This window comes from Eurosta solidaginis, chromosome 3, assembly GCF_040869045.1.
Source record: "Eurosta solidaginis isolate ZX-2024a chromosome 3, ASM4086904v1, whole genome shotgun sequence".
In the NCBI taxonomy this organism is placed as follows: Eukaryota; Metazoa; Arthropoda; class Insecta; order Diptera; family Tephritidae; genus Eurosta; species Eurosta solidaginis.
Window position 1 is genome coordinate 75,873,869 of NC_090321.1, and position 23,305 is coordinate 75,897,173.

At 37.1% G+C, this 23,305-nt stretch overlaps 1 protein-coding gene across 6 annotated transcripts in view; it reads left to right on the forward strand.

Annotated features, from left to right (window-relative positions):
* The window catches only part of Fak (protein tyrosine kinase 2 Fak), a 221,391-nt gene that overhangs the window by 192,840 nt on the left and 5,246 nt on the right, over nucleotides 1-23,305 (forward strand). For all 6 annotated transcript variants that reach the window (XM_067772376.1, XM_067772374.1, XM_067772379.1 and 3 more), the window contains 4 exons: nucleotides 2,864-3,000; nucleotides 6,119-6,273; nucleotides 17,392-17,894; nucleotides 17,956-18,066. In XM_067772376.1, coding sequence (XP_067628477.1) covers nucleotides 2,864-3,000; nucleotides 6,119-6,273; nucleotides 17,392-17,894; nucleotides 17,956-18,066 — 906 coding nt within the window. The remainder of the gene's footprint in view (nucleotides 1-2,863; nucleotides 3,001-6,118; nucleotides 6,274-17,391; nucleotides 17,895-17,955; nucleotides 18,067-23,305) is intronic.

Here is a 23,305-nt window from a genome sequence, read left to right on the forward strand (position 1 = left end):
AAAACCCATCTGCCTTGCAGATGCCTTTCGGAGTCGGCATACACCAAGTCCCTCCAATTTGTAGGATAAATGTAAAAAAAGAAGCACGACGAAAATTGGAAGACAAGCTCGGCCTAAAATCTCTTCTGAGGTTACCGCGCCTTTCATTTTATTTACATTTATTTGACTCCAATGGGAAATCGAGTAAGAAAGCTATTGCAAGTTAGCGTAATATTGATCATGCAGAGCTTGTTTGCTTTGTGTTCGTTTCACTTCAGTAAAAATATGGTCATGATCTTTTTCCCGAAATGGTCACATGGTCAAACGGAAATTTCCTAAATGGTCACTACAGCAAATTTTGAAGGGCCCTAAGATCAATTGGCTCTATGAGCACTTTAAATGGTCAAATGGCCATAAGGTAAATTGAACTTTTGACTCCTTTGAAGTGGTCATAAGGTTAACTGACCTTATGTCACGCCACCATTAAATTCTTGTATTTTCATCGGTCCTTGGCGGCCACCGTGGTGTGATGGTAGCGTGCTCCGCCTGCCACACCGAATGCTCTGGGTTCGCACCCCGGGCAAAGCAACATCAAAATTTTAGAAATAAGGTTTTTCAATTAGAAGAAAATTTTTCCAAGCGGGGTCGCCCCTCGGCAGTGTTTGGCAAGCGCTCCGGGTGTATTTCTGCCATGAAAAGCTCTCAGTGAAAACTCATCTGCTTTGCAGGTGCCGTTCGGAGTCGGCATAAAACATGTAGGTCCCGTCCGGCCAATTTGTAGGGAAAATCAAGAGGAGCACGACGCAAATTGGAAGGGAAGCTCGGCCTTAGATCTCTTCGGAGGTTATCGCGCCTTACATTTATTTTTTTTTTTATTCATCGGTCCTTGATACGTGTGCAAAGTTTCAACTAAACTCGTGGTCATTTGAAGTGGTCATCAGGTCAATTTACAACTTATATCACCCTACCATCAAATTATTCCATTGTCATCGGTTGTAGTTGTTTTTAACGATAAAGACACTTTTGGGGAGTGTTATCGATGATGATGGTCCTTTGCCGAATGCAGATCCGGTACGTTCCGGTACCAAGCCCGACCATCTCGGGAACAATTTGGTATGACCACATTGGTAATATTCATTTTCGACCATGTGATTCTCAAGATAGTGAATGTTCCCCGGCAAACATCAATAAAACAGTTAGGGTCCTTCACATACAAGAAAAAGGCCGACATCTCAACGCACTCGCAAACATGGAAAAATTCGACGGTAGAATAATAAACAAACAGATAAACGCAATTTCTGACTCAATATTTGAGCCTTCAAAACTTGCTTAGAAGAAACAAAGTAATCACATAAGTACAACACACACACACACAACAACAAACAAAAACAAAACAATAAACGCACCAAAGCAACAAACCCACAAAGAAGGTCAAACGACTAGAATTACTGACTTTTGCCTGCCTCAGTCAGCCACACAAATCGATCAGTAAAGAAGCCTTCAACTCTATTTTGACTGCTATGCGTTCAGTGAGCAAGTCATTACAAAATGAAAAAGCAGATTTGTAGACGTGTGCGTTTTTGTACGGATCGTTAGAAGAGAGTTTAGTTTCACTCGGTGCAAAGTTCAGCAATTATACCTGGTGTAGGTTATACAGAAATCGTAAAACGTACTCGTCGTAGAAAAAACCAACCTAATGACGGAAATGCTGCTGAAGTCCAGAAGTAGAATTTTCGCCTCGCGATGATTTTAGGACAAAAGGTTTCCTCGAAATAATCGACAATCTTCACAGTGAAATGTATATGGAAGCTTCAGAGAGATTTGCATTTCTTATCAACTTTTGTCTAAGTGATGGAGACCTCCACGAAGCTATAAATAACTTAGTTCGTTTTTGTTCTAGAGATTTGGAAGAATTTTCATTGAAATGAAACCAAAGTTACGTGAACTCCAGATACACTGATGCACAAAAAACTCATAGTCATTTGTATAAGATTCTAATGGAAGATCAATAAGCCGATGTATTTCCTAGCACAGAAATAGCTCTTCGGATTTTTTTTAACATTAATGATCACAAATTGTCCTGCCGAACGATCCTTCTCGCAACAAAAAAGAATCAAAGCTGGTGAAAGAGCTACAACGCGACAAGAGCGACTCGAGATGTTAGGTATACTTTGCATTTAGTCAGATTTATTGAACAACATCGATGTGGATGATACAATTGATGAATTTGCCGAAAACAAATGTAGAAAACGACATGTTTAAAATGTAATTAAATGTAATTTTATTGATATTATTACATTGTGACAATAAAATCTTTATAAAAGATATAAGCTTGTATTTTTTAATCGAAAAAAGAAGGGAACGGACGTGAAAAAGGGCCCCAAATTGATGGCTGCCTAAGGCCCCGTTGAGGGTTAATCTGGCCCTGTCCAGAAGCTTCAAATTTCACCAAATGCTTACGTATATAGCATATATTGTTGACTGAAAAAATCATAGAGAACGGTGGTATATAAATTATATACCCCAGATAAACTGTCACCTTTTTAACGGCTAAAAGCTTCAAATTTCATCAAATACTTTCGTTTGCGTTATATATTGTTGAGATAAATGATTCATTGTCATAGCTATTTCAAGCAGACCACAAAAAATATGAAATTTTGCATTCTCACACAAACACTATATATTTCATATCTTATAAAGATTATTTGGATATTACGAATGGGATAAGAGTATTGTTCAGCCCAATTCATGAAAGGGATGAAGTCTTCGGCACGGCCGAAGACAGTTCCGTCCTTAATTGTTTTTATATGTCTACATACATACATATGTATATTTTTAAACTTATTTTAATATTAAATTAATATTTCAATTCATGTGCAAATAGCGAAATTTTAGTGGATGAAAAAATAAGCGATTCAGAAACAATGAGACGAGAAAACAGAAGAGTTGCTGCTATGTCATGGAGTGGCTGTGAAGGAGATATACCACCCGTCAAACCAACTAGAACGCCTTTTGAAGGAGGTAATATTTTAATTGTTGCAATATTTGAATTTAGCAATAGCACCGACATATGAAATAATTCTGCGTCGAATAATTCGCTGACTTTGAAAGTAGAACGATTTTTGTGATACAGGATTAGGTATTTTTGTACTTTTTCTATTGCACTTCCTCTCGAAGAAGAAGGATGCTGGATCAATTTGATGGCTAGTTATTTGAATGGCAATGGCATAATACATAATAATAGTCGGCAACTCGGCAGGACATTGCACCGATAGTGCTGTTTTGCTAAGGGTACTCAAACATGCCCCCTAGGCGTATCGGCCAACCTCCTGTGTCAATATACCAAAAAGGCTATACAATCGTGAGTGGTGATAATTCGAAAGGGAGCAATGCACGCGCATGGCTTGTGCGATCCTATCATGGTCAATAAAAACTGTATCGCGGGGAACAGGGTAAACCAGTTGTGACCTGTGTATAATGTATCGCATGATGCGTGTATACAGGTCTCATCTCCTGTCCTGGGGATCGGCCCCCTCGTTCACGGTACACTGTGGTTACATCTCGCATTTTAGCTTTTTCCTTTCATGCGGGAGGGTTCGCTTTTGGGGAAGTTGACAATAAATGAGTCTCTTCCAAATAATGCGGTAATAAAGCTTACTCTTTGTTCGCTCAGAAGGGTAAAGCTGCTTCTTTACTTGTTCTGATCTAAGCATAAATATTTGAAAGATTCTTTTGCGGAAGGTCAAAGAAAAAGGTGAAAACATCTCTAAATAGTTCGGTGTATCCTGGATGAAAATGGTGACAAGCAGATGCCTAGCATTTGTGGATAACAGTTGAAAAATAAAAGTGGGTTTGTGCTCACTTTTCTTTTTGAGATTTTTTTGAAACTGCATTAGGCTATGCCGAATGGTTGGCATCGGATCTAGAGTAAATGTGATTAGTAGCTGTAGTAGTAGTAGATGCTGCAGCGAACATACATTTCAATTTGATATTGCGAAAAGGTTGTAATCACATCCCTTCATTTTAATGCAGGTCACCCTGGTGCTTAGAATAGGTTGCTCACATCCCTTAATACTTGTATTAAAATTGTGGAATTGCTTCATGTATCTGATGAGCCCATGCATTGGAACATGATGGTGATGAGGGTTGAGTTGCTTTGCAGCCGGATGTTCTTATTCTTAAAATGGTAAGGAGCTTTGATAGACTCCGTAACTCACCAAAGTAAGAACTTGTGATTCTACACCCCATTACAAGCTAATTAGGTACCAATTATTCGGATGCGAAATTTTTGGGCATGGAACATGGAGCCGATAGATGGGCCACTGATCATGTAGTTAGATCCGTTTTGTTTTGACACCGTGAGGTTGAGCCTTAAGGCAGATATTCACATTAAAAGCATACTACTAGTTGTGTCAATATGTAGGTAATTCCTCATTTAGCAAGATATGACCCCAAGAGGGTTTTGGGCAGCTACAGCAGCCCTTCAGAAACTTTCATGTTGTAGTTTTAAAGCAAAAACTCTCCCCGAAAATGTTACGTTAAGAATTTGAGGAAGATCGAATTCCCCAAAGTCCATTTGATCAGTCAACAACTCTATGCTGTTGGTGTAACATCTTGAACTCAAGGGAGTATGTTTTAGAATAAAATTCCCTACTGAAAGCCTTCCATTTCCCTGTGATACTGAGGAGATCCTCTTAGCATGAAACTTGTATGTTTTTTTATTTTCGATGCTTTTAAGAAATATCAACGCCGAAGTAAAAAAGCTTAACGAATAACCAGCAAACGGGCAGTTCTCATCACATTAATTGTATCTGCCGAGTCGGTAGATTCTATCGAAGTAACGTTGTTGTTGTTGTTGTATTGGGCGATAAAGCCAATCCCCAAAGGGATACGATATACGTAGATCCGGTACGTTCCGGTAATAAGCACCATTAAGATACCATCCCGACCATCTCGGGAACGATAAATATGACCACAAATAAATCTTCTAATCCATACCGGTCTAGGGGTCGCCAGAGCCTGGCCTGCTAAATAAGTGTACGACACATTCATATTTGTAACAGGATTCCCCTCGCGTAGGTGAGGTTGACAAGTAGGTTGCGGAAGCTCTGCAGCTATAAAGCTTTGTACTGCGCTTATCAACCCCCTTTGAATCCCGTTAAAGTGACGTCGTTTTGATTAACGCGAAAATGAGTTTTAAAAAGTCCCTGGATCCAAATAGTTTCAAGAATTGTAAATAACTGGGCACGTATCATGTTATATAGACGCGGATGGAAAACCATTTTCACTCTAATTATAACAAAACCGTCAAACCATTTAAAAAAAATAATATAACACCATTTCAAATCTCCAGCGGATAAGGGGGCTTAGAATATAACCGCGGCAGGTAAGGGTCGATTTTGTGTTGTGTAGTACCACCCTTTCAAGGGGTTTCCAGTGCAACTTATAGCTTATTCAACCCGATTGACAACCTCACATACCCGTGGCGAATTCTAGGGCCGAATCGTAACAATTGATTACAGATCGAATACGATGCGAAAGAAAATTACGCATAGGTTAAATGGGATTATAACATACGATAGCAAAAAAAATCTCGATTTATTTTATGACCAAAAGTACGTTGGAACATATTCTAAAGTTATAATAGATATAAAAATGTCGAATTGTTTGTAAAAATATCAAAAAATAAACAATTCAGCTATTACGTTCTTGTATATTATCATGACTAATACGAATCAAGTAGTACGATCACGTATGTTAGCACCTAAGGAACTAGGGGGTGGGGCGGGATGGCCTGGAAGGTTCAATGTGGTCATATTGAATCGTTTCCAAAACCGTGGCCTTATACTTTATTGGTACTTGTTGCGCGGAACGTAAAGGATCTATGTATGGCAAAGGAGCAACCATTTAAAGAAAGTACTCGATCACGGATCGTAAAATACACTACGGGAACTGTTTTCTAATTTTTCCCATGAATTGACGGCACCCACATATTTAATACTGACACCGAATGGAATCTGCAACGCAGATGAATTTTTCTTAAGCGGATTGAATTATAGGTTAGTTTCAAATGTACAAGTAACATTTTTCCGAAATCCTTTTTCTTTTGTGTTGCTAAGTTATTCTTCTCTCTTTCTAGATCCAACATTGCAATCATCAATAGCAAGCGAAAAAAATCAGCAATTAAGTCCTGAAACTTATATTATTGCACAAAATCCTGAAGTTTTGGCCAGATTAATGATGGAAAACGAAAATCGTGGCATTAATCCTGCAGCTTATACAACACCAGCATCGGTATTTAATACATTAGCTGTAGAAATAGATGAAACTAAAACGACTAAAATTCCAAGTAGTACAATTGATGTACCATTAAAAATGACGAAATTACCAGCATCCGAATTATTAAAATTGGATCCAATTGTAAATGAACAAAGTTTTACGCCATTATCACATTTATGTGGCAATAAAACCACAACACAAATAGCAACAGTTAACCCAAAGTCAGTATCAACAGAATCAAATAATTTGCCGCATTCCAATATGCAGTGTAGTTGTTTAGATAAATGCAATCATTCTTCAAAATGTATTTTTATAAATTCCCTAGATCCTAAAATATCAACGTACTTAAATAATACACAACCAGAAAATTCAAATAGCTTACGTACATATTCCTCTAATGCGCAGCAACACTGCGTCCAGAAACCACAACTATCGAATAATTTTGTTTTATATAATCCTCAAGCAAATATCTATGATTTTCAGCATATGCAAGTAGATCCAAAATTTAATAAATCTGAATTATTTAGACGTTGCAATCCACAATCCACATATGGTAGCTTAGAAAGAAATCAAGAGAGTTTCATTGTTAATAATGCAATCAAACCTTCACAAATGCAATCGAAAGGTGGTAGTCTTGAACGCAATCAATCAATTTCTATGTCAACTCATTTTGTGCGTGATTGGGCTCAACGTAGTAGTAGCTTAGAAAGAGCCCAGCAACAGCACCAACAACCATTCGATGCATTTAATTCTTCAAAAGCAACAAAATCAAATTTATCACCAAATAGCTTAGAACGAAATATTTCATATCGTACATATCGCAATCAAATGAAAAGCTCTATGGAGTCCGAACCTTTAGAAGAAGAAATTTATGATTTTGGTGGTAGTAATGTAAAATCATGTGCTACAAGTTCACTTAATCGTAGTCGTATAGTTAATATGAAATCCCCTTGTGCTATGATGCCACCAACACAGCGTGAGTTAATGGGAAATTGTAATATTCAACCCTTTGCCGTTGAGCAATTCGATCCAAAAATCTCTCCTAATTCTACATATACCCCAATGGCACCTGGTGGTAAAACTTTTACATCTGGCTATAATGCAGGAAAAGAATTGGAATTTAATACAAATCCAACTCAGTGTAGTTTTCCTATTGCTGGAAGTTATGAGTTAAAAACAACAACAAAACATTATACAGAAAATGTTTATTTAGTGCAGCAGCAACAAACCGCAAATTCAAGCTGTGATGGCGTTCGCTCTGCTGAGTGTCAACAAAGTGGTGGTGCACAGGTTTGAAATTGTCCTGATTAAATCAGTTTGTTTCTTCCTTTTTTTTTTAATTCCATTATGTTCCTTTTTTTATGAACTTGCATTGTTTGGGTTGCTGTTTCTTTTTTTAACTACCAAACACTTGTGATATTTTGATGCTTTTTTTTATGTTTGTTTTTACTCATAGAATGTTATCTATAAATATATCCCCGCAAACATTCGAAGGCATACAGGAATCCAAAATTGGAGCGTTCACGCTCTTTAAGGAGTCCAAAATGAATGAGTTTCCCTTGCGATTGTCCGCCGATATGAGCCCTTTTTCATATATCGTATGAACCTAATAAGAGTCATATATGACAACAAATGTTTCATTAACAGCTCATTTGCAGCACTTATTAGGCTCCGGCCATAACCGTTTAGACGGTTAAGCGCCAAGTAAGTAAGTAATTAGGCTCCGAAATGACTTCTTTGCGATGGTTTTCGGTCTATTTATAGCTCACGAATCTCATTTTGTTTATTGAGTCTTAAATGAGAAATTTTAGGCATTGGGGCCTAAATGAAACAAATTTCATAATAAAATATGAATGCTTGTTACAAAGTTGCTTTGCTAAATATGAACTTTCGAAATGCGGCTCATATTTTCTGAGTATCGGAGTCACAAAAATCATATTTCTGAGGCTCAAAATTTTCACATATTTCGGTCTCTTATCGAACTCCTAAATTAAGAGCGCGCCGTGTATGTTTGAGGGGATGTAATTTAAAAATCTTACAAACGTAAGGTTATCCAAAAAATTTCGATCAATGAAGCTAGCTGCAGATTAGAGGACTATTAGATAACTACATCCACTTCCTAGTTTCTAGTGTTGGAGAACTATTCGAGATATATTGCAGAAACATGGCGTTCTCAAATAAATTTAGACCTAATTCTGAAATCGAGAAAATGCTAGCGCGCCGAACGAAATCATTCGTCCTTCCCTATCGAGATTCTAATGACATTTTAATGTAAATTGAATGTTTATCAGCTCTTCAGCCATTCTCGACTCGGATTACTAACTTTTCTAATGTACCAGAATATCTTCTCTAGATTTAAAGACTTAACTTGCTGGGTAAAAGCATTAAAATTTTTTAATTGTGGAAATAAAATCCATTGATTGTAAAATTTGTGAAGGCACACAGTGAGAAATGGAAATAGTGTAAATCTTTAGACAATCAGCAAAGCTAGAGCAGTGTATCAACCATCACAGTGACCGCCATACATTTTTTATCAGAGCTGTGTAGAAATTATTGGGATTCAAATATACGCGATTCCAAATAACAAGTAATTGGGAAAATTTTCAATTATTATGTTTTCTAAGAGAAACTGAAAAGAAAGAAACATTTACTGGCATATTGCGATGGAACTATTTCGAAAACCGCCAACGTAATCATCATCAGACAATTTTGTAATGTTATCAAAGGTTTCACCGAGATTCGAACCGTGAATCACACCATTTCCGAATTACTTCCTGCAATACTTTCGAAAAGAAGTGAACTGATTAGTGGAATATCAACCTACCTCGACTGGCATTTCGAAAACAATTTTTTCATAAATGACGTATATTTTATTGAACAACGCCCTATTTCACAATCCGTTCGAAAAATGGTTCATGTCAGCATAAATTCAATACATTATATACAAGGCAAGACGAATTCAGTACCAGGTGTTGTTATCCTAACAGTTGATTGCTTCTTCTTGATTATTTTCCATGCAACGCCTTGTACAACAATATGTCAGTTAATCGAAATCAATGCAAATTTTCTATTAACTTGATATTTTTCTGCACTGCGAATTGGGTGAATTCGTTTCGCCATCACCTAGCATATTTTCGCCTTGATACAAGGTGATGGCAAAGCGAATTCAATCCAATTTGCTGTGCAGAAGAATGTCAACTCAAAAGAAAATAACATTGATTTCTGATTAGCTGACATATTGTTGTACCAAAGCGTTGGAAAATATCAAGAAAAAGCAATCGACTGATGTGATAACAACACCTGGTACTTGACTCGCCTTCGGATAGGGCATTATTCAAACAAATTCAGAGATAGGGCATTTTCGAACTATCAGTCGCGAGAAGCTGATGTTCCACTTAAGATTCGAAATGTAATTGACGAAGAATAATAGCACCAAAACTCTAGCTATATCACGGACATAGTTTTATCTTTGCAAATAAGGAATGTTCCGAAAAGAAAATGCACACTTTCGATTATTTATTTCTCGAAGTGTATGTATCTGACCTTTATGGGTAAAACACTGTTAGAGAGTTGGATCTATTCTGGTTTTTCTATAGGCTTCTTCAGCGATAGAGTTTCCATATTGTTCGCTGTATTGCGAATTGAATAAGAAGAGCTTGAAAATAAATTGTAAAGTTACCAAAGTAAAAATAAATATTTGTATTTAAAATCCGCTTAAATGGAAAGACGTTGATATTAAGAAAGTAGGGAGCACCAAAAATCTATTAAGGTTTGGTGACAGAAAGTTTTGTGTGAACTAGAACGGATAATTAAAGCTGCGTAAAATTTGATGAAAAGATGTTATCTTGTGCCAGTTATGGATTAAACACACTGATGTGAAGGTTTACCTTCCATTGTTACCAATTTGAATAACAAAGTTCGTTAAAATACGACTTTTGTGGTCAACTATTTTTACTATCCTGGATTGTCAAAAGGAGATGGCAAACTCAAAATGAAACCAACCCATTGACAACAATTTCTTGTTGCTGTAGAGATGAGCCAACTATATAGTTGAGCCATAATTCAATCAATTTCTTTCGAAAATATTGGAGCAAATATTACATTTTCATACTCAGCTGAGCAGAGCTCACAGAGTATATTAATTTTGTTCACATAACGGTAATCCGTAACGGCATAAACTAATCGAGGTAGATATAGACTTCTATATATCAAAATGATCTGGGCGAAAAAAGAAATTCATTTAGCTATGTCCGTCCGTCCATCCGTCCGTCCGTAAACACGTTAACTTAAGTAAATTTTAAGATATCTTAATGAAATTTGGCATATAAGTTCCTGGGCACTCATCTCAGATCGCTATTTAAAATGAACGGAATCGGACGATAACCACGCCCACTTTTTCTATATCGAAAATTTCGAAAAACCGAGAAAGTGCGATAATTCATTACCCAAGACGGGTAAAGCGAGGAAACTTGGTAGATGGGTTGACCTTATGACGCAGAATAGAAAATTAGTAAAATTTTGGACAATGGGCGTGGCACCGCCCACTTTTAAAAGAAGGTAATTTAAAAGTTTTGCAAACTGTAATTTGGCAGTCGGTGAATATATCGTGTTGAAATTTGGCAGGAATGTTACTCCTATTACTATATGTATGCTTAATAAAAATTAGCAAAATCTGATGACGAACACGCACACTTTAAAAAAAAATTTTTTTTAAGTCAAATTTTAACAAAAAATTTAATATCTTTATAGTATATAAGTAAATTATGTCAACATTCAACTCCAGTAATGATATGGTGCAACAAAATACAAAGATAAATGAAAATTTCAAAATGGGCGTGGCACCGCCCTTTTTCATTTAATTCGTTTAGAATACTTTTAATGCCATAAGTCGAACAAAAATTTACAAATCCTTGTGAAATTTGGTAGAGGCATATATTCTATGACGATAACTGTGAAAATGGGCGAAATCGGTTGAAGCCACGCCCAGTTTTTATACACAGTCGACCGTCCGCCCTTCCTCTCGGCCGTTAACACGATAACACAAAAATCGATATATCTTTACTAAACTTAGTTCACGTACTTATCTGAGCTCACTTTATGTTGGTATTAAAAATGGGCGAAATTCGACTATGACCACACCCACTTTTTCGATATCGAAAATTTCGAAAAATAAAATACCAAATACGAAAAAAGGGATGAAACATGGTGATTGGATTGGTTTTTTGACGCAAAATATAACTTTTGAAAAAACTTGTAAAATGGGTGTGACACCTACCATATTAAGTAGAAGAAAATGAAAAAGTTCTGCAGGGCGAAATCGAAAGCCCTTGGAATCATGGCAGGAATACTGTTCGTGGTATTATATATATAAATAAATTACTGGTACCCAACAGATGATGTTCTGGGTCACCCTGGCCACATTTTGGTCGATATCTCGAAAACGCCTTCACATATACAACTAAGGGCCACTCCCTTATACCTTTAATTTGATATCCATATCGCACAAACGCATTATAAAATCACCCCTGGTCGACCTTTATGGCGATATCTCGAAAAGGGGTCCACCTATAGAACTATGGCCCACTCCCTTCTAAAATACTCTTTAATACATTCCAGGATTACCCTAGGTTCATTTTCCTACATGGTGATTTTCCCTTATTTTCTCTCCAAAGCTCTCAGCTTAGTATGTAATGTTTGGTTACACCCGAACTTAGCCTTCCTTACTTGTTAAATTTAAAGTCGTTTTTCAGCTTGCAAGTAGAGCATTCATATCTGGCATATTTCGAAAAAGATTTGATATATTAAATTCTGCAAGAAGAGAAAATTCAATGCATAAATATTATGTCCAAGGAGGAGAACCGAACAGATTTCTGTATTAGTCACCATACGAAAACAAAAAGTTTGTTAGCGAGGCGAAAATTATGTTTAAAAAGTTACTGTTCTACGTTATTTTTTTTGGTTTTTGGTTTGGTCATCATATTTTTTTTTTTTTTTGAGAATTTCTGTTAATTACACCACAGCCTTACACCGAGGTTACCTACGAATATTTTTGTTGCGAATTATCGACAATTTCTATTTTGGTGTTGCACATTCCATTTACACACGGCAACTCTCTTCGTGCATCTTTTTAACATTTCCTTTGAATTTTTTTGTTAACAATTTTTTCATTCATTCAAATAAAGCATCAAATATTCATTATTTAAAAACAAAATAAAATTATTATTATTAAAATGCAAAAATTGTAGCAATTTTAAAGGAAATATTCAATATAAAAGAATTTGTGAAAAGAAGAAAGACAACGCAAAACGAATTGCCGAGCACAAGCGATTCGGGGCCCGTTCGCTTTCTTTCTTAAAGTAACGAGTTCGATCAACAAAAGTATTTGTGTGTAAACAACGACTTAAGGGCCAGTTAAAGGTGACTTATCCATAACCAGATAAAACAGCTGATCGAACCAACCTTATGGAAATCAATGTAATCGATTAATGATGCCATACCATAACTCCAAAGCCATAACCATATCATAGCCAACCAATTGGTTTTTGGTTTTTCGCCATATTCATAACCTAAAGATATTTGAGTTGGTGAATTTATTAACTTGTTGTATATTTTATTTATTGTTTTGGATACGTTTTGACAAAGAGACTTATTGTTTGTGGAATATGTTTGTAATTTTTAGCGTTTTCATCATTTTTATGAAAATGTCAGCTGTTTAAGGTTGTGGCACCATTAATCGATCACAATGGGGATGGTTATGGATATGGGTATGGTTACGACTATGGCGTTAGGGTTAAGGAATTTTAACTGGCCCTTTAAAAATGGCACGAATGCGTTATGGTTGGTATGAAAATGAACAACACTACGTACATTTTTCACAGTTAACTGAAGTTGTCCAAATGGCTCAACTTGATTTAAGTTATATAAAACTGTTTTATAAAATTACACTTAATATTTAGGCAATTCATATGGTCTCCTATTCATCGTATGTGCTATGCTTTAATCAAATGTTATGATATAAACCATGGCAACAACTAAACACTTTAGATTTTACAACAAATACAATACTTGTGAATTGCCCAATTAATTCTACCTTTAAGATGCTGGTTTCAAATGTAAGGCTGCTTAATAGGAGGCTTTTTTTACAAGGCAATTGATGATTTAACCCATATACATATTGTGTGGAATATTAGCATCACTAAGCTGATACTAAATAAATAAAGGCACAACAACAATAAAGCAAGCTGCCAGTCTTGTGGACGTAAACAAATCAATCATCATTTACACACATACATACAAGGCAACGAAGAGATACTCACAACCACATGTAATCATCAGCCGAAGCAGTACTCACGCATACACCCGCATATGGCTATAAGAAACTATAATATACATATAAACTACAAATATACATGTATATAGAAATTACCAAGCAAGGAATACAATTGTTCTGGAATACACTTTCGCGAAATGACTAGACCTTAGGAGAAATGGACGAACGAGTAAACTGAGAGTATAAAAGCAGCGCAAGCTGAGGAATCAGTAATCAGTTTGATCTAATCACGCTATCAGTTGCGAAGTGAAAACGTTGGAGTGATTTATTCAACAGTTTAGCGATTTGAACGTTAGCAGAGGGTTCCAAATAAGCGGAATTTCCCAATATACAATATGTAATTTCAACTTTTGTTTAACAAAAATTTTGAAGTGAATAAAATAATACAAGTTAAGCTAAGAAACCCCAATATCGGAGTGCTTGGAGAATTTTATTCATTTCTCTCGCCGATTTTTAAAAAAGGACTGCCTCAAAATTGGGGTCGGGTGGGCATGTCGGAGAGCACTAAAAATCATAATCATGACTTCTATTTTATTAAGGAAAATTATATACTTAGTACAGCCTACACTTAGTAATAATCGAGTGAAATATACAGAAAATGAAGAATGAAAAGACTAAAAACAATTAAAGTTAAACAATACCACACTTTCTTCACTTTTCGATGGTATTTTTGTGGCATTCTGCATAACGTATTTGAGTTGCACTAGACATAATTATCTGATCTTGGCTATCAAGTCCGAACACTATCTGAAACTTTTTGTCTTTTATAAATAGACTTCTAGGGACGGCCAAAGAAGTAATTATCGCGAATATACATCTAAATCGTCCAGCTGTTCCAGCGAGCAATCCGAAGGTAAAAACTCCATCTTTTGACGGCTCTGTTCTTTTCCAGGTATTCAAGCTTCAATTTGAGAAGACGTCAGCAGTGAACAACTGGAATGCTGAAGATAAAGTTGCTGCCCTGTTCGTAGCATTAAAAGTGCCCGCAGCTGAAATCTTACAGACTATTCCAGAGTACCAACGGAACAGTTAGAAACATTGATGGCCTCTGTTGAGACACGTTACGGAAGCGAGCATAGGAAACAGATATACCAAATTAAGTTGCAAAAGCATTACCAAAAAGCGAATGAGACTTTGCAGGAATTTGCGTCGGATGTCGAAAGGCTGGCCCATCTAGCAAATGCACCCGTGGAATACACCGAAAGGGTAAAAATTCAGAGCTTTATTAATGGAATACGGGACTTTGAAAAGAAGCGAGCGACATACGAAAATCCAAAGCCAACATTTGCTGAAACAGTATCCCATGCGCTGACTCAGGAAACAGCATCTCTTCTATCTAAGCCAGCTTTCAAAGCACGCCGTGCGGAAGTAGATAGGCCAGACTGGTGAACACACTATTAGAGGCACTGAAAGGCCCGCAAAAGCGGAGTGACAGAGTAATCAAATGCTTCAAATGCGGGAAGCCAGGTCACATTGCAAGTTATTGCGGTCTTGACCCTAGTGGCTCCAACAGCATGCGTGGCCTTAAGTGCAAAGCTGGAGGAGATAAGCAAGAGCGAGTCAGATGTAAAGATCGACAACTTGCCCCAACTATTGAATGTCCTGTGATATCTGCATCACAAATCGGAATCTTACCGGAGTCTTACCGTCAGAGGAAACGTGGATGGCAAAGAGCATGCTGACTGTACATACGGGGGCATCTCAATCCTTAATCCGATCTGACTTGGCCAACAGGAGAGAAAACCCGTTACCTGGAGCAAGATTGCGTTCGGTCACTGGGGAGTATAACCAAGTCCAAGGAGAAGTGATATGTGAGGTCTTAATTTGAAAGGTTCTACAAAAATTCGTTGTGGCAGAGATTGTTGATGCAGTCATATTGGGAGTGGATTTCTTAGTTGACCATGGCATCAGGATCGATATGCAGAAAAGGATTATGCAGTATAAGAACAAGAATGTACCACTTAACTACAGTTTTGAGAACGGGTCCAGCAGTAAGCGAGTGCTGGTGGAGGAGACAAAGACTACGAAAGTCAGAGACAGCAGGCCGGGCAAAGACATGTGGAACATATGGGCCAAACAAATCAAAACTGAATGTACCTGCGGGAAAAACACTGACATTGAGAAACCCAAACGGACGCGCTAAAACAAAGGAAATAATTTTCGAGAAAGAATGCAAGCCAGTGCGCACTACTGTTGTTAAACGTCAAAACGATACTCATTATACAAAGCCAATCGGTCAAGCTCAACCTCTTCTAAGTAGTCCAGTGGCCAAACAACAGAGTGCGAGGCAACGAACCAGGATAATGAGTAGTAAGATGAAACACAGGTACGACAAGAACAACAATTCGGAAGGTTTCGTGGAGGGAGATTTGGTAATGTTATACAGCCCTCACCGGCGGAAAGTTGTTCACTCAAAATTTCAATGTAGCTGGGAAGGCTCGTACAAAGTTGTGAAGGGGATCAGTGATGTCATCTACCGCATACAAAGAATTGGGAAACCACGAAATAGAAGGGTGGTTCATTTGGAGAGGCTAGCAGCGGTCGGATCGAGAGACCTAGGTGGAGGGCAGTGTGACGAATATTAGCCTGTTAGTAAATAATCACGCAACAACAAAAACATGAAGCAGCCACTCTTATGTACATGTCCACATAAAAGCTAGCAACACTTACATATGTGGAAGGCGACGAAGAGCTATCTCACACACACAGATTTAATCATCAGCCGAAGTAGTTACTCACACATACACGCATATAGCTCAATTACCAAGTAGGGGATACAACTATTCTAGAAGGCGAAACGTCGAGGCCTTAGTAGAAATATGCAGACGAGGCAACAGAGAGTATAAAAGCATCGAAACCTGAGGCATAACTAATCAGTTTGATTTAAACATGCAACTAGTTGTGAAGTACAAGTGTTATTGTGAAGTACTCCCAAAGTAGTCTAATTAAGACCATTTTGCAACACAGAATATTGGAGTTATTTATTCGACAGTTAAGCGATGCGAACGTTAGCAGAAGGTTTGGAATAGGCGGAATTTCCCAAAATTCGTTACAATATTTATATGAAATAATAAAGTGTAAACAGAGACAAAAAAAAAATAATTAAAATAAAATATGTCCGTGGGATGAATTGTCCCTTTTTTACGAGGAGGAAGCAATGAAACCCTCAAAGTCAGTGTTGACCCGAACTACACCTCCTACCGATTCCAAATAGTCGGAACCTTAATCGGAATTAGAAGCCCAAGTTAGTTGGAAGTTCCGACATTTATAAGCACTGATGCTCCGTAACATTTCTATTCCTTGTTGCTCGTTGTTCTGTTGTTTTGTGTGCACTCTTTGATCTGGCAAAAAAAAAACATCAGTTTACAATAAAAGGAGTGATTTCTCAAACAGTTTAGGGCAAGTAAAATAAGTAAAATATATTAGAAAAAATTCTGTGACCTGTAAACTATATAAGTTGCCTTAATTAACCCTTCTGTTAAAATGTTCATAATTGCCATATCATAATCGTAAGTTTTTTTAATTACGGTATACTGTTTAATATGTTTTTTTTTTGTTTTTAATTTTTTTCTAACAAACACAGCCCTACAATTTCCATACTGGGATAAGTTTACACAAAGTGTTTACAATATTGAACTTCAATCTGGAATTAATGTCGCACTTTTAAAAAAATCTTTAAAAAGTGTATTCTGATCCCAGGATATGGACTAGTTTTTTTCTTTTAATTTCGTAGGCTTGTGTCCTTTTATTAAGATTAAAATGCACTCTTTTCTTGTAATAATTTACACTCTTCCCATTTCTAGAAGAAGCGCCTAAGTCTCGCAACATCAAATTCGGACCTAAATACATCAGCGTATTTCAATTCTATTCATGGACCATCAAGCTTACCAGACTGTTCACCAAGTATTAGTAATTATTTAGGAGCTTCACGTCCCCATACCCCTGATTCCAAATTTGATACCTTAAAGAAAAGTACATCCCCAATAGAAAATACGACTTGTGCTAGTAATTTTAATGATACACAAAGTGATTCAAGGCCAAATAATGATGTCATATCATCCAAAGTAAGCTGTGGTAGCGGAGGCAGCAATCGATTAAAGCGTACAACCACCATCGATCGCAGCAACGACGACGTCTATATAGCCACAACAAATGTCGTTAAGGCCATTATGACATTATCGCAAGATGTTGAAAAATCGAATGCTAATAATTATTTATATTTGGTGAGGAATGTTGGAATTGAGTTGCGTACCTTATTAGCATCCGTGGATAGATTGGCACAGGTTTTTCCAACGCAAGCGCATAGGTAAATGGAATTTACTTTTTTTAATAACATTGATTCACAAAATAAATTTTTAACTTTTCAGGGAAGTTGAAATGGCACATAAAGTATTGTCGAAGGATATGCAAGATTTGGTGGCAACAATGCGACTCGCACAACAATATAGTGATACTACACTCGATAGCGAATACAGAAGGTAATTAGAAATTGACTTATGCGTATAAAAATGAACTACGAGAAGTAAAAAGCAAGCATGCTGTGAAAAGTATTAAATACCAGACACTTTACTTTCATATGGATAAAGAGAGCTGTCTCCGATTGATCTCTTTGTCTACATTGGGGCATAATTGATCCCCTATAGTCCCTTTTGGGTACAGTTGCGGTTAGTCAGGTAGAAATCTGTGTAGCCCAGTTTAAGAAACATGAAAAACCCGGCAACGAAGTGAGTTAAATAAAAAAGTTTATACGTGATTGATTCGAATTATTTAAGAAAAATGTGGAGCCCTATGCCGAACCTAAATGACTTGAACCTTATGTTCCATTATAACACTACGGACTTATTCAGTCTATGTGAGGTCCTCATGGACCGGCCAGTTCAACCTATGTTCCATTATTGTCGACCCATATCTCTTAGAATAAGTTGGTGACTTAGTAATTTTTTACATAGATGCATTTAACAATTTTTTGTTAGTTTTAAAATGCACATAACCTCGTATCATACGCAAACTAACACTTTTTGATGAGAAAAGAGATTAATCTTTGTTCGATCCCATATGGGTCTCTTCATAGGACATGCTCAAACAAAAGGGAACAGTTCAACGCATACAAAAAATCAGGGACGGAAAATAATAATTATTTTTTTCGGAGACGAAAAAGTCCTGGTAAAAAAATTTTCCTAGGTGAAAATGTTTGAGATCCCAGGTATCCCTATAGCAATATCATGTCGAATCATTCATCCTTTTTATTTTTCGAACTTTTTCCCCAAAAGTCCACATATAAAAGTAAAATCTGCATTTTTATTTTTTGAGTCCCATAGAACTAGTTAAACTCGGACTTTTAAAAATAAAAGTCCGGAAATAACAGTTAAATCCGGACTTTTATTTTTTAAGGCCAAAATAAAATTTTTTTTAATTCGGATAAGCCATTTCTTTGTTATCAAGCGGGACTTTTGTTTTTGTTTTTATCGCCCTATTGATAAATGATTCAAGGTTCGATTCGAGCTCAAGGCCAGAACAATAATTTTTTTCTAATGATAATTACTGTTATTTTTTAATTTTTCTATAATTGAAATATTGTATTTTGTTTTTGGAATAGTAAGTAGAAAATTTTTCAGACAACCTGCCATAGCTGCGCAGATAGATCCATTTCGAAGGGTGCTAAGCCTTCATCATCAGTATGTTTTAGGTACGCTTTAGGCAGCATTATCAGTGATTTGCAAAAGATTTCGCAACACTGAATAAATATAATTGGTAAGAAGGAATAGAAGTAGCAATTTATCAGTCAAACAAACCACCACTGTATAGCTAAATGGTTAGCGCAGCGTTCCTAAAGCGTACTGATGATGAAGGCTTAGCACCCTTCGAAATGGATCTATCTCGCAGCTATGGCAGGTTGTCTGAAAAAATTTCTATTACTATTCCAAAAACAAAATACAATTTTTCAATTATAGAAAAATTAAAAAATAGCGGGACTTTTATTTTGGCCTTAAAAACAAAATTTCGGATTTAACTTTTATTTCCTGACTTTTATTTTTAAAAGTCCGAGTTTAACTAGTTCTATCGGACTCAAAAAATAAAAATCCGAAAATAATTTGTATCTTGATCCAAATATATTTAAAGTCCAAAATTAATATTTTTGCAAGGAATTATATTATAAAAGGAATAACAATTTCAGTCCCTGAAAAAAGTAAATGTAAGGCGCGATAACCTCCGAAGAGATCTAAGGCCGAGCTTCTCTTCCAATTTGCTTCTCTTCCTACAAATTGGCGGGATGGGACCTACTTGTTTAATGCCGACTCCGAACGGCATCTACAAGGCAGATGAGTTTTCACTGAGAGCTTTTCATGGCAGAAATACACTCGAAGTGCTTGCCAAACACTGCCGAGGGGCGACCCCGCTTAGAAAAATTTTCTTCTAATTGAAAAAATTTGTTTCTAAAGTTTTTGATGTTGCTTTTTCCGGGGCGTGAACCCAGGATCTTCGGTGCATACAAAGAGATCAAAACTGGCATATGTCGCATACTCCTTTGGGACTCATCCCGGACTCATCCTAATTTTTTTAGTAGGTCATGAAAAAAAAACTTAAAAATCAAAGTCGAAAACAACCCAAAAAATTTAATTTCGCAGGCTCGAAAATTATTTTTTTTTGGGTATGCGTTGTGGAACTTTTTTTTGACCCAGTCTAATGTACATTGTTTGGGTTTTCCATATCAAATCTACCAAATTTTTTCAATCTAATGGCTTAAGATTTCGAGTGCATACACCATTGTTAATAATAACATTGTAAACAAAAAAAAAAAAAAATATACTTTCTGCAAGACATACAGCAATCTGTGCAATCTGTAGGTCCAGTAGAGTATACAAAACAAATTAATTTTTCGCCACATTTTGTAGATATTAGCCATCATCCCATCCTAAAGATCATGAGCCAGATAAATTATTTTGCATATAAATGCAACAACAACGTTTGAGCCAGATAAATCCAGCTAATTTCTTGTCTTAAGTTCGGCAACGCTGCTTTTAATAAACCTGCTTTTTTAAATTGGTGTCGCTGTTTGGCTTTTAGCCGTATGTGTTAAGTGATACGCAACGGCGACATCTGCCTATCACAACTCATGTGTACAAAAACACAAATCACACACGCATAGCGCATGTAAACGAAAGATCAGCTGTTTTTTATGAGCAATTTTTACGTAATTTTCCTTTGAGCTGCAGACATTGGTGCTTTATCGGTAACCTTATAACAGCTGATTCGACCAACCTTATGGGAATCAGTGCAATCGATTATTGGTGCTGCTAAGGTCGTAACCGTATCGTAGCCAACCAATTAGTTTTTGGTGTACCGTCGTAACGATGAACAGCTGATTACGTTAGGGATACGACTACAGCGATACGACATACGGCACCAATGACTCCCGCTTTAGCTTTTGTTTTTTTCTCTTTCTTTCATTCGCTCAAGCAGTCAAGTGTGACGTAGATGCGAAGAACGAAGCAATTTAGAACTCGTGAATGCGCAATCTTCTGTGTGTGATTTGTGGTATGAAAATATCACGAGCTCTGCTTCTCAAGTCTCCCAATGATCCAGAGCATTCTCGTGAGAATTGAGCGTGATACGGAGCTTGAAAATTCACTGGATGATGGCTACTGTGTTATTATATTTCGTATTTCGTCTGTTGTCAGCTTGCCATTATCTTCCTATTGATTTCCTCACTGCTAGCTTGAAGAGTTATATGTGTGTCATTGATTTTATATTGAAGCTTTGACTTATTTACAAAACGGATGAGTCAAAGTACAGGTCTACAAGTAGGATATGTAGCAGCGCGCACATACACAGCCACGCTCACCTGATAAAATGCTTGTTCTTAGTCGTTTTTTGTGTGGATGCTATTTGGCACTGTTGTACTTCTTATGTCCAAGAAAATTGTAGTAGCTGCTAACGAAAACTGTGTAAAATTTTTATTGCAAAATTACAAAGAAATATCCTGATTTACTTTCAAATGAGCACTTAATCCCATCTCTCTTTAAAATCCATATGTTTTGGACAATTTTAATTAACAAATTGTGATACTTTATTACCGGGCACGATTGCTAAGACACGACCAAAACCGTCGAGGGGGTATTAATAGACGCGTTTTTGCCTCGCTTCCAAAAATTCGAATACGTTTTCGCCTTTGAACCATAGATAACAGGACAAAAGGCGTCTTTTTTTTTCTCTTTCCACATTTTTGGACGGGTTATTGCAGTCGACCTCGGTTTCAAAATGTTTTTCGCGGAGAACTTTTGAACGGGTAGAAAAACTTAGCACTCGTGTTTCTATTCTTAATGCTGCGATAACTACGCGTCCTCAGATACCCCAATTCAAGACTTCGGTATAATTTTCTGTAGGACGCATATAGGTGAAATACATTTTCATTTCATTTATTTGCAGTCAATGGAATAAATCCTTACAGACTAAATATATTAAATAGTTCTTAAATTCAATGTGGAGCTAGAAGTATGAAACTTATATACATATATGGACCGGAGAACTTAAAATGCAGTTTAAAATAATTAAAAATTTAAACCTTGGTAGTGAAAAATCCAAGGAAACCGTAACGCTCAGTGAGTTAAACTCACGTATAGCACGGGCAATAGGAGCATTACAGGCATAATTAGTTCTAAGATTATCACCATAAAAGGGATAGAAATTTCGGAGAGAACGTTGAGGGGCATTAAATCGAAACCGCTCCAGCAAGCACGGGCAGTCAGTAAACCCATTAATAATGTTATAAGCGAAACTTAAGCAGATAATAGATCTACGATGCAACAAGGTCTTAAGGTTTAATAGCAAGAGACGAGAAGAATAAGGAGGCGTAAGTTCAGAGAAGTTTAAAGGTCGAAGATTTTCATACTAAATTCGTAAAAAAAAAATTACCATCACAGCATCCCATATCTGATATTCCGCTTGTTGTTGTTGTTGTTGTAGCAGTGCTTCGCCCCACCTAACAGACGCGACCGATCACAAACTGTCATCAATATCCTCTAACGGGAGTCCAAGGAAACTTGCTGTTTCAACAGGGGTTGACCATAGGGAAAGGGGTGTTAGAGGCGTTGGTTCCACATTACAATTAAAGAGATGGTTGGTGTCATGTGGGGACACATTGCAAGCGGGGCATACATTTTGTATGTCGGGGTTGATTCTGGATAGGTAAGAGTTTAACCTGTTACAGTATCCAGAACGAAGTTGAGCCAGAGTGACACGCGTTTCCCTGGGGAGTATGCGTTCCTCTTCCGCAAGTTTTGGATACTTTACTTTGAGTACTGGGTTCACCGGGCAATTCCCGGCATAAAGGTCCGACGCCTGTTTGTGGAGTTCACCAAGGACCTGCTTGTGTTTTTTCGCTTCATACGGCTGTGTTCTCAGATGCCGTATTTCCTCAAAATGCTTACGGAGATGACTCCTTAAGCCCCTAGGCGGTGCTGGCTCGTCAATCAGATGTCTGTTGGGATGCCCAGGTTTCTGGGCATTCAACAGGAACTGTTTGGTCAGCATCTCGTTTCTTTCCCTGATGGGGAGTATTCTCGCCTCATTATGTAGATGGTGTTCTGGGGACATAAGAAGACAGCCCGTGGCAATTCTGAGAGCAGTATTTTGGCAGGCCTGTAGCTTCTTCCAGTAGGTAATTTTTAGGCTTGGCGACCATATGGGTGACGCGTAGCACGTAATCGGCTGGCTAAT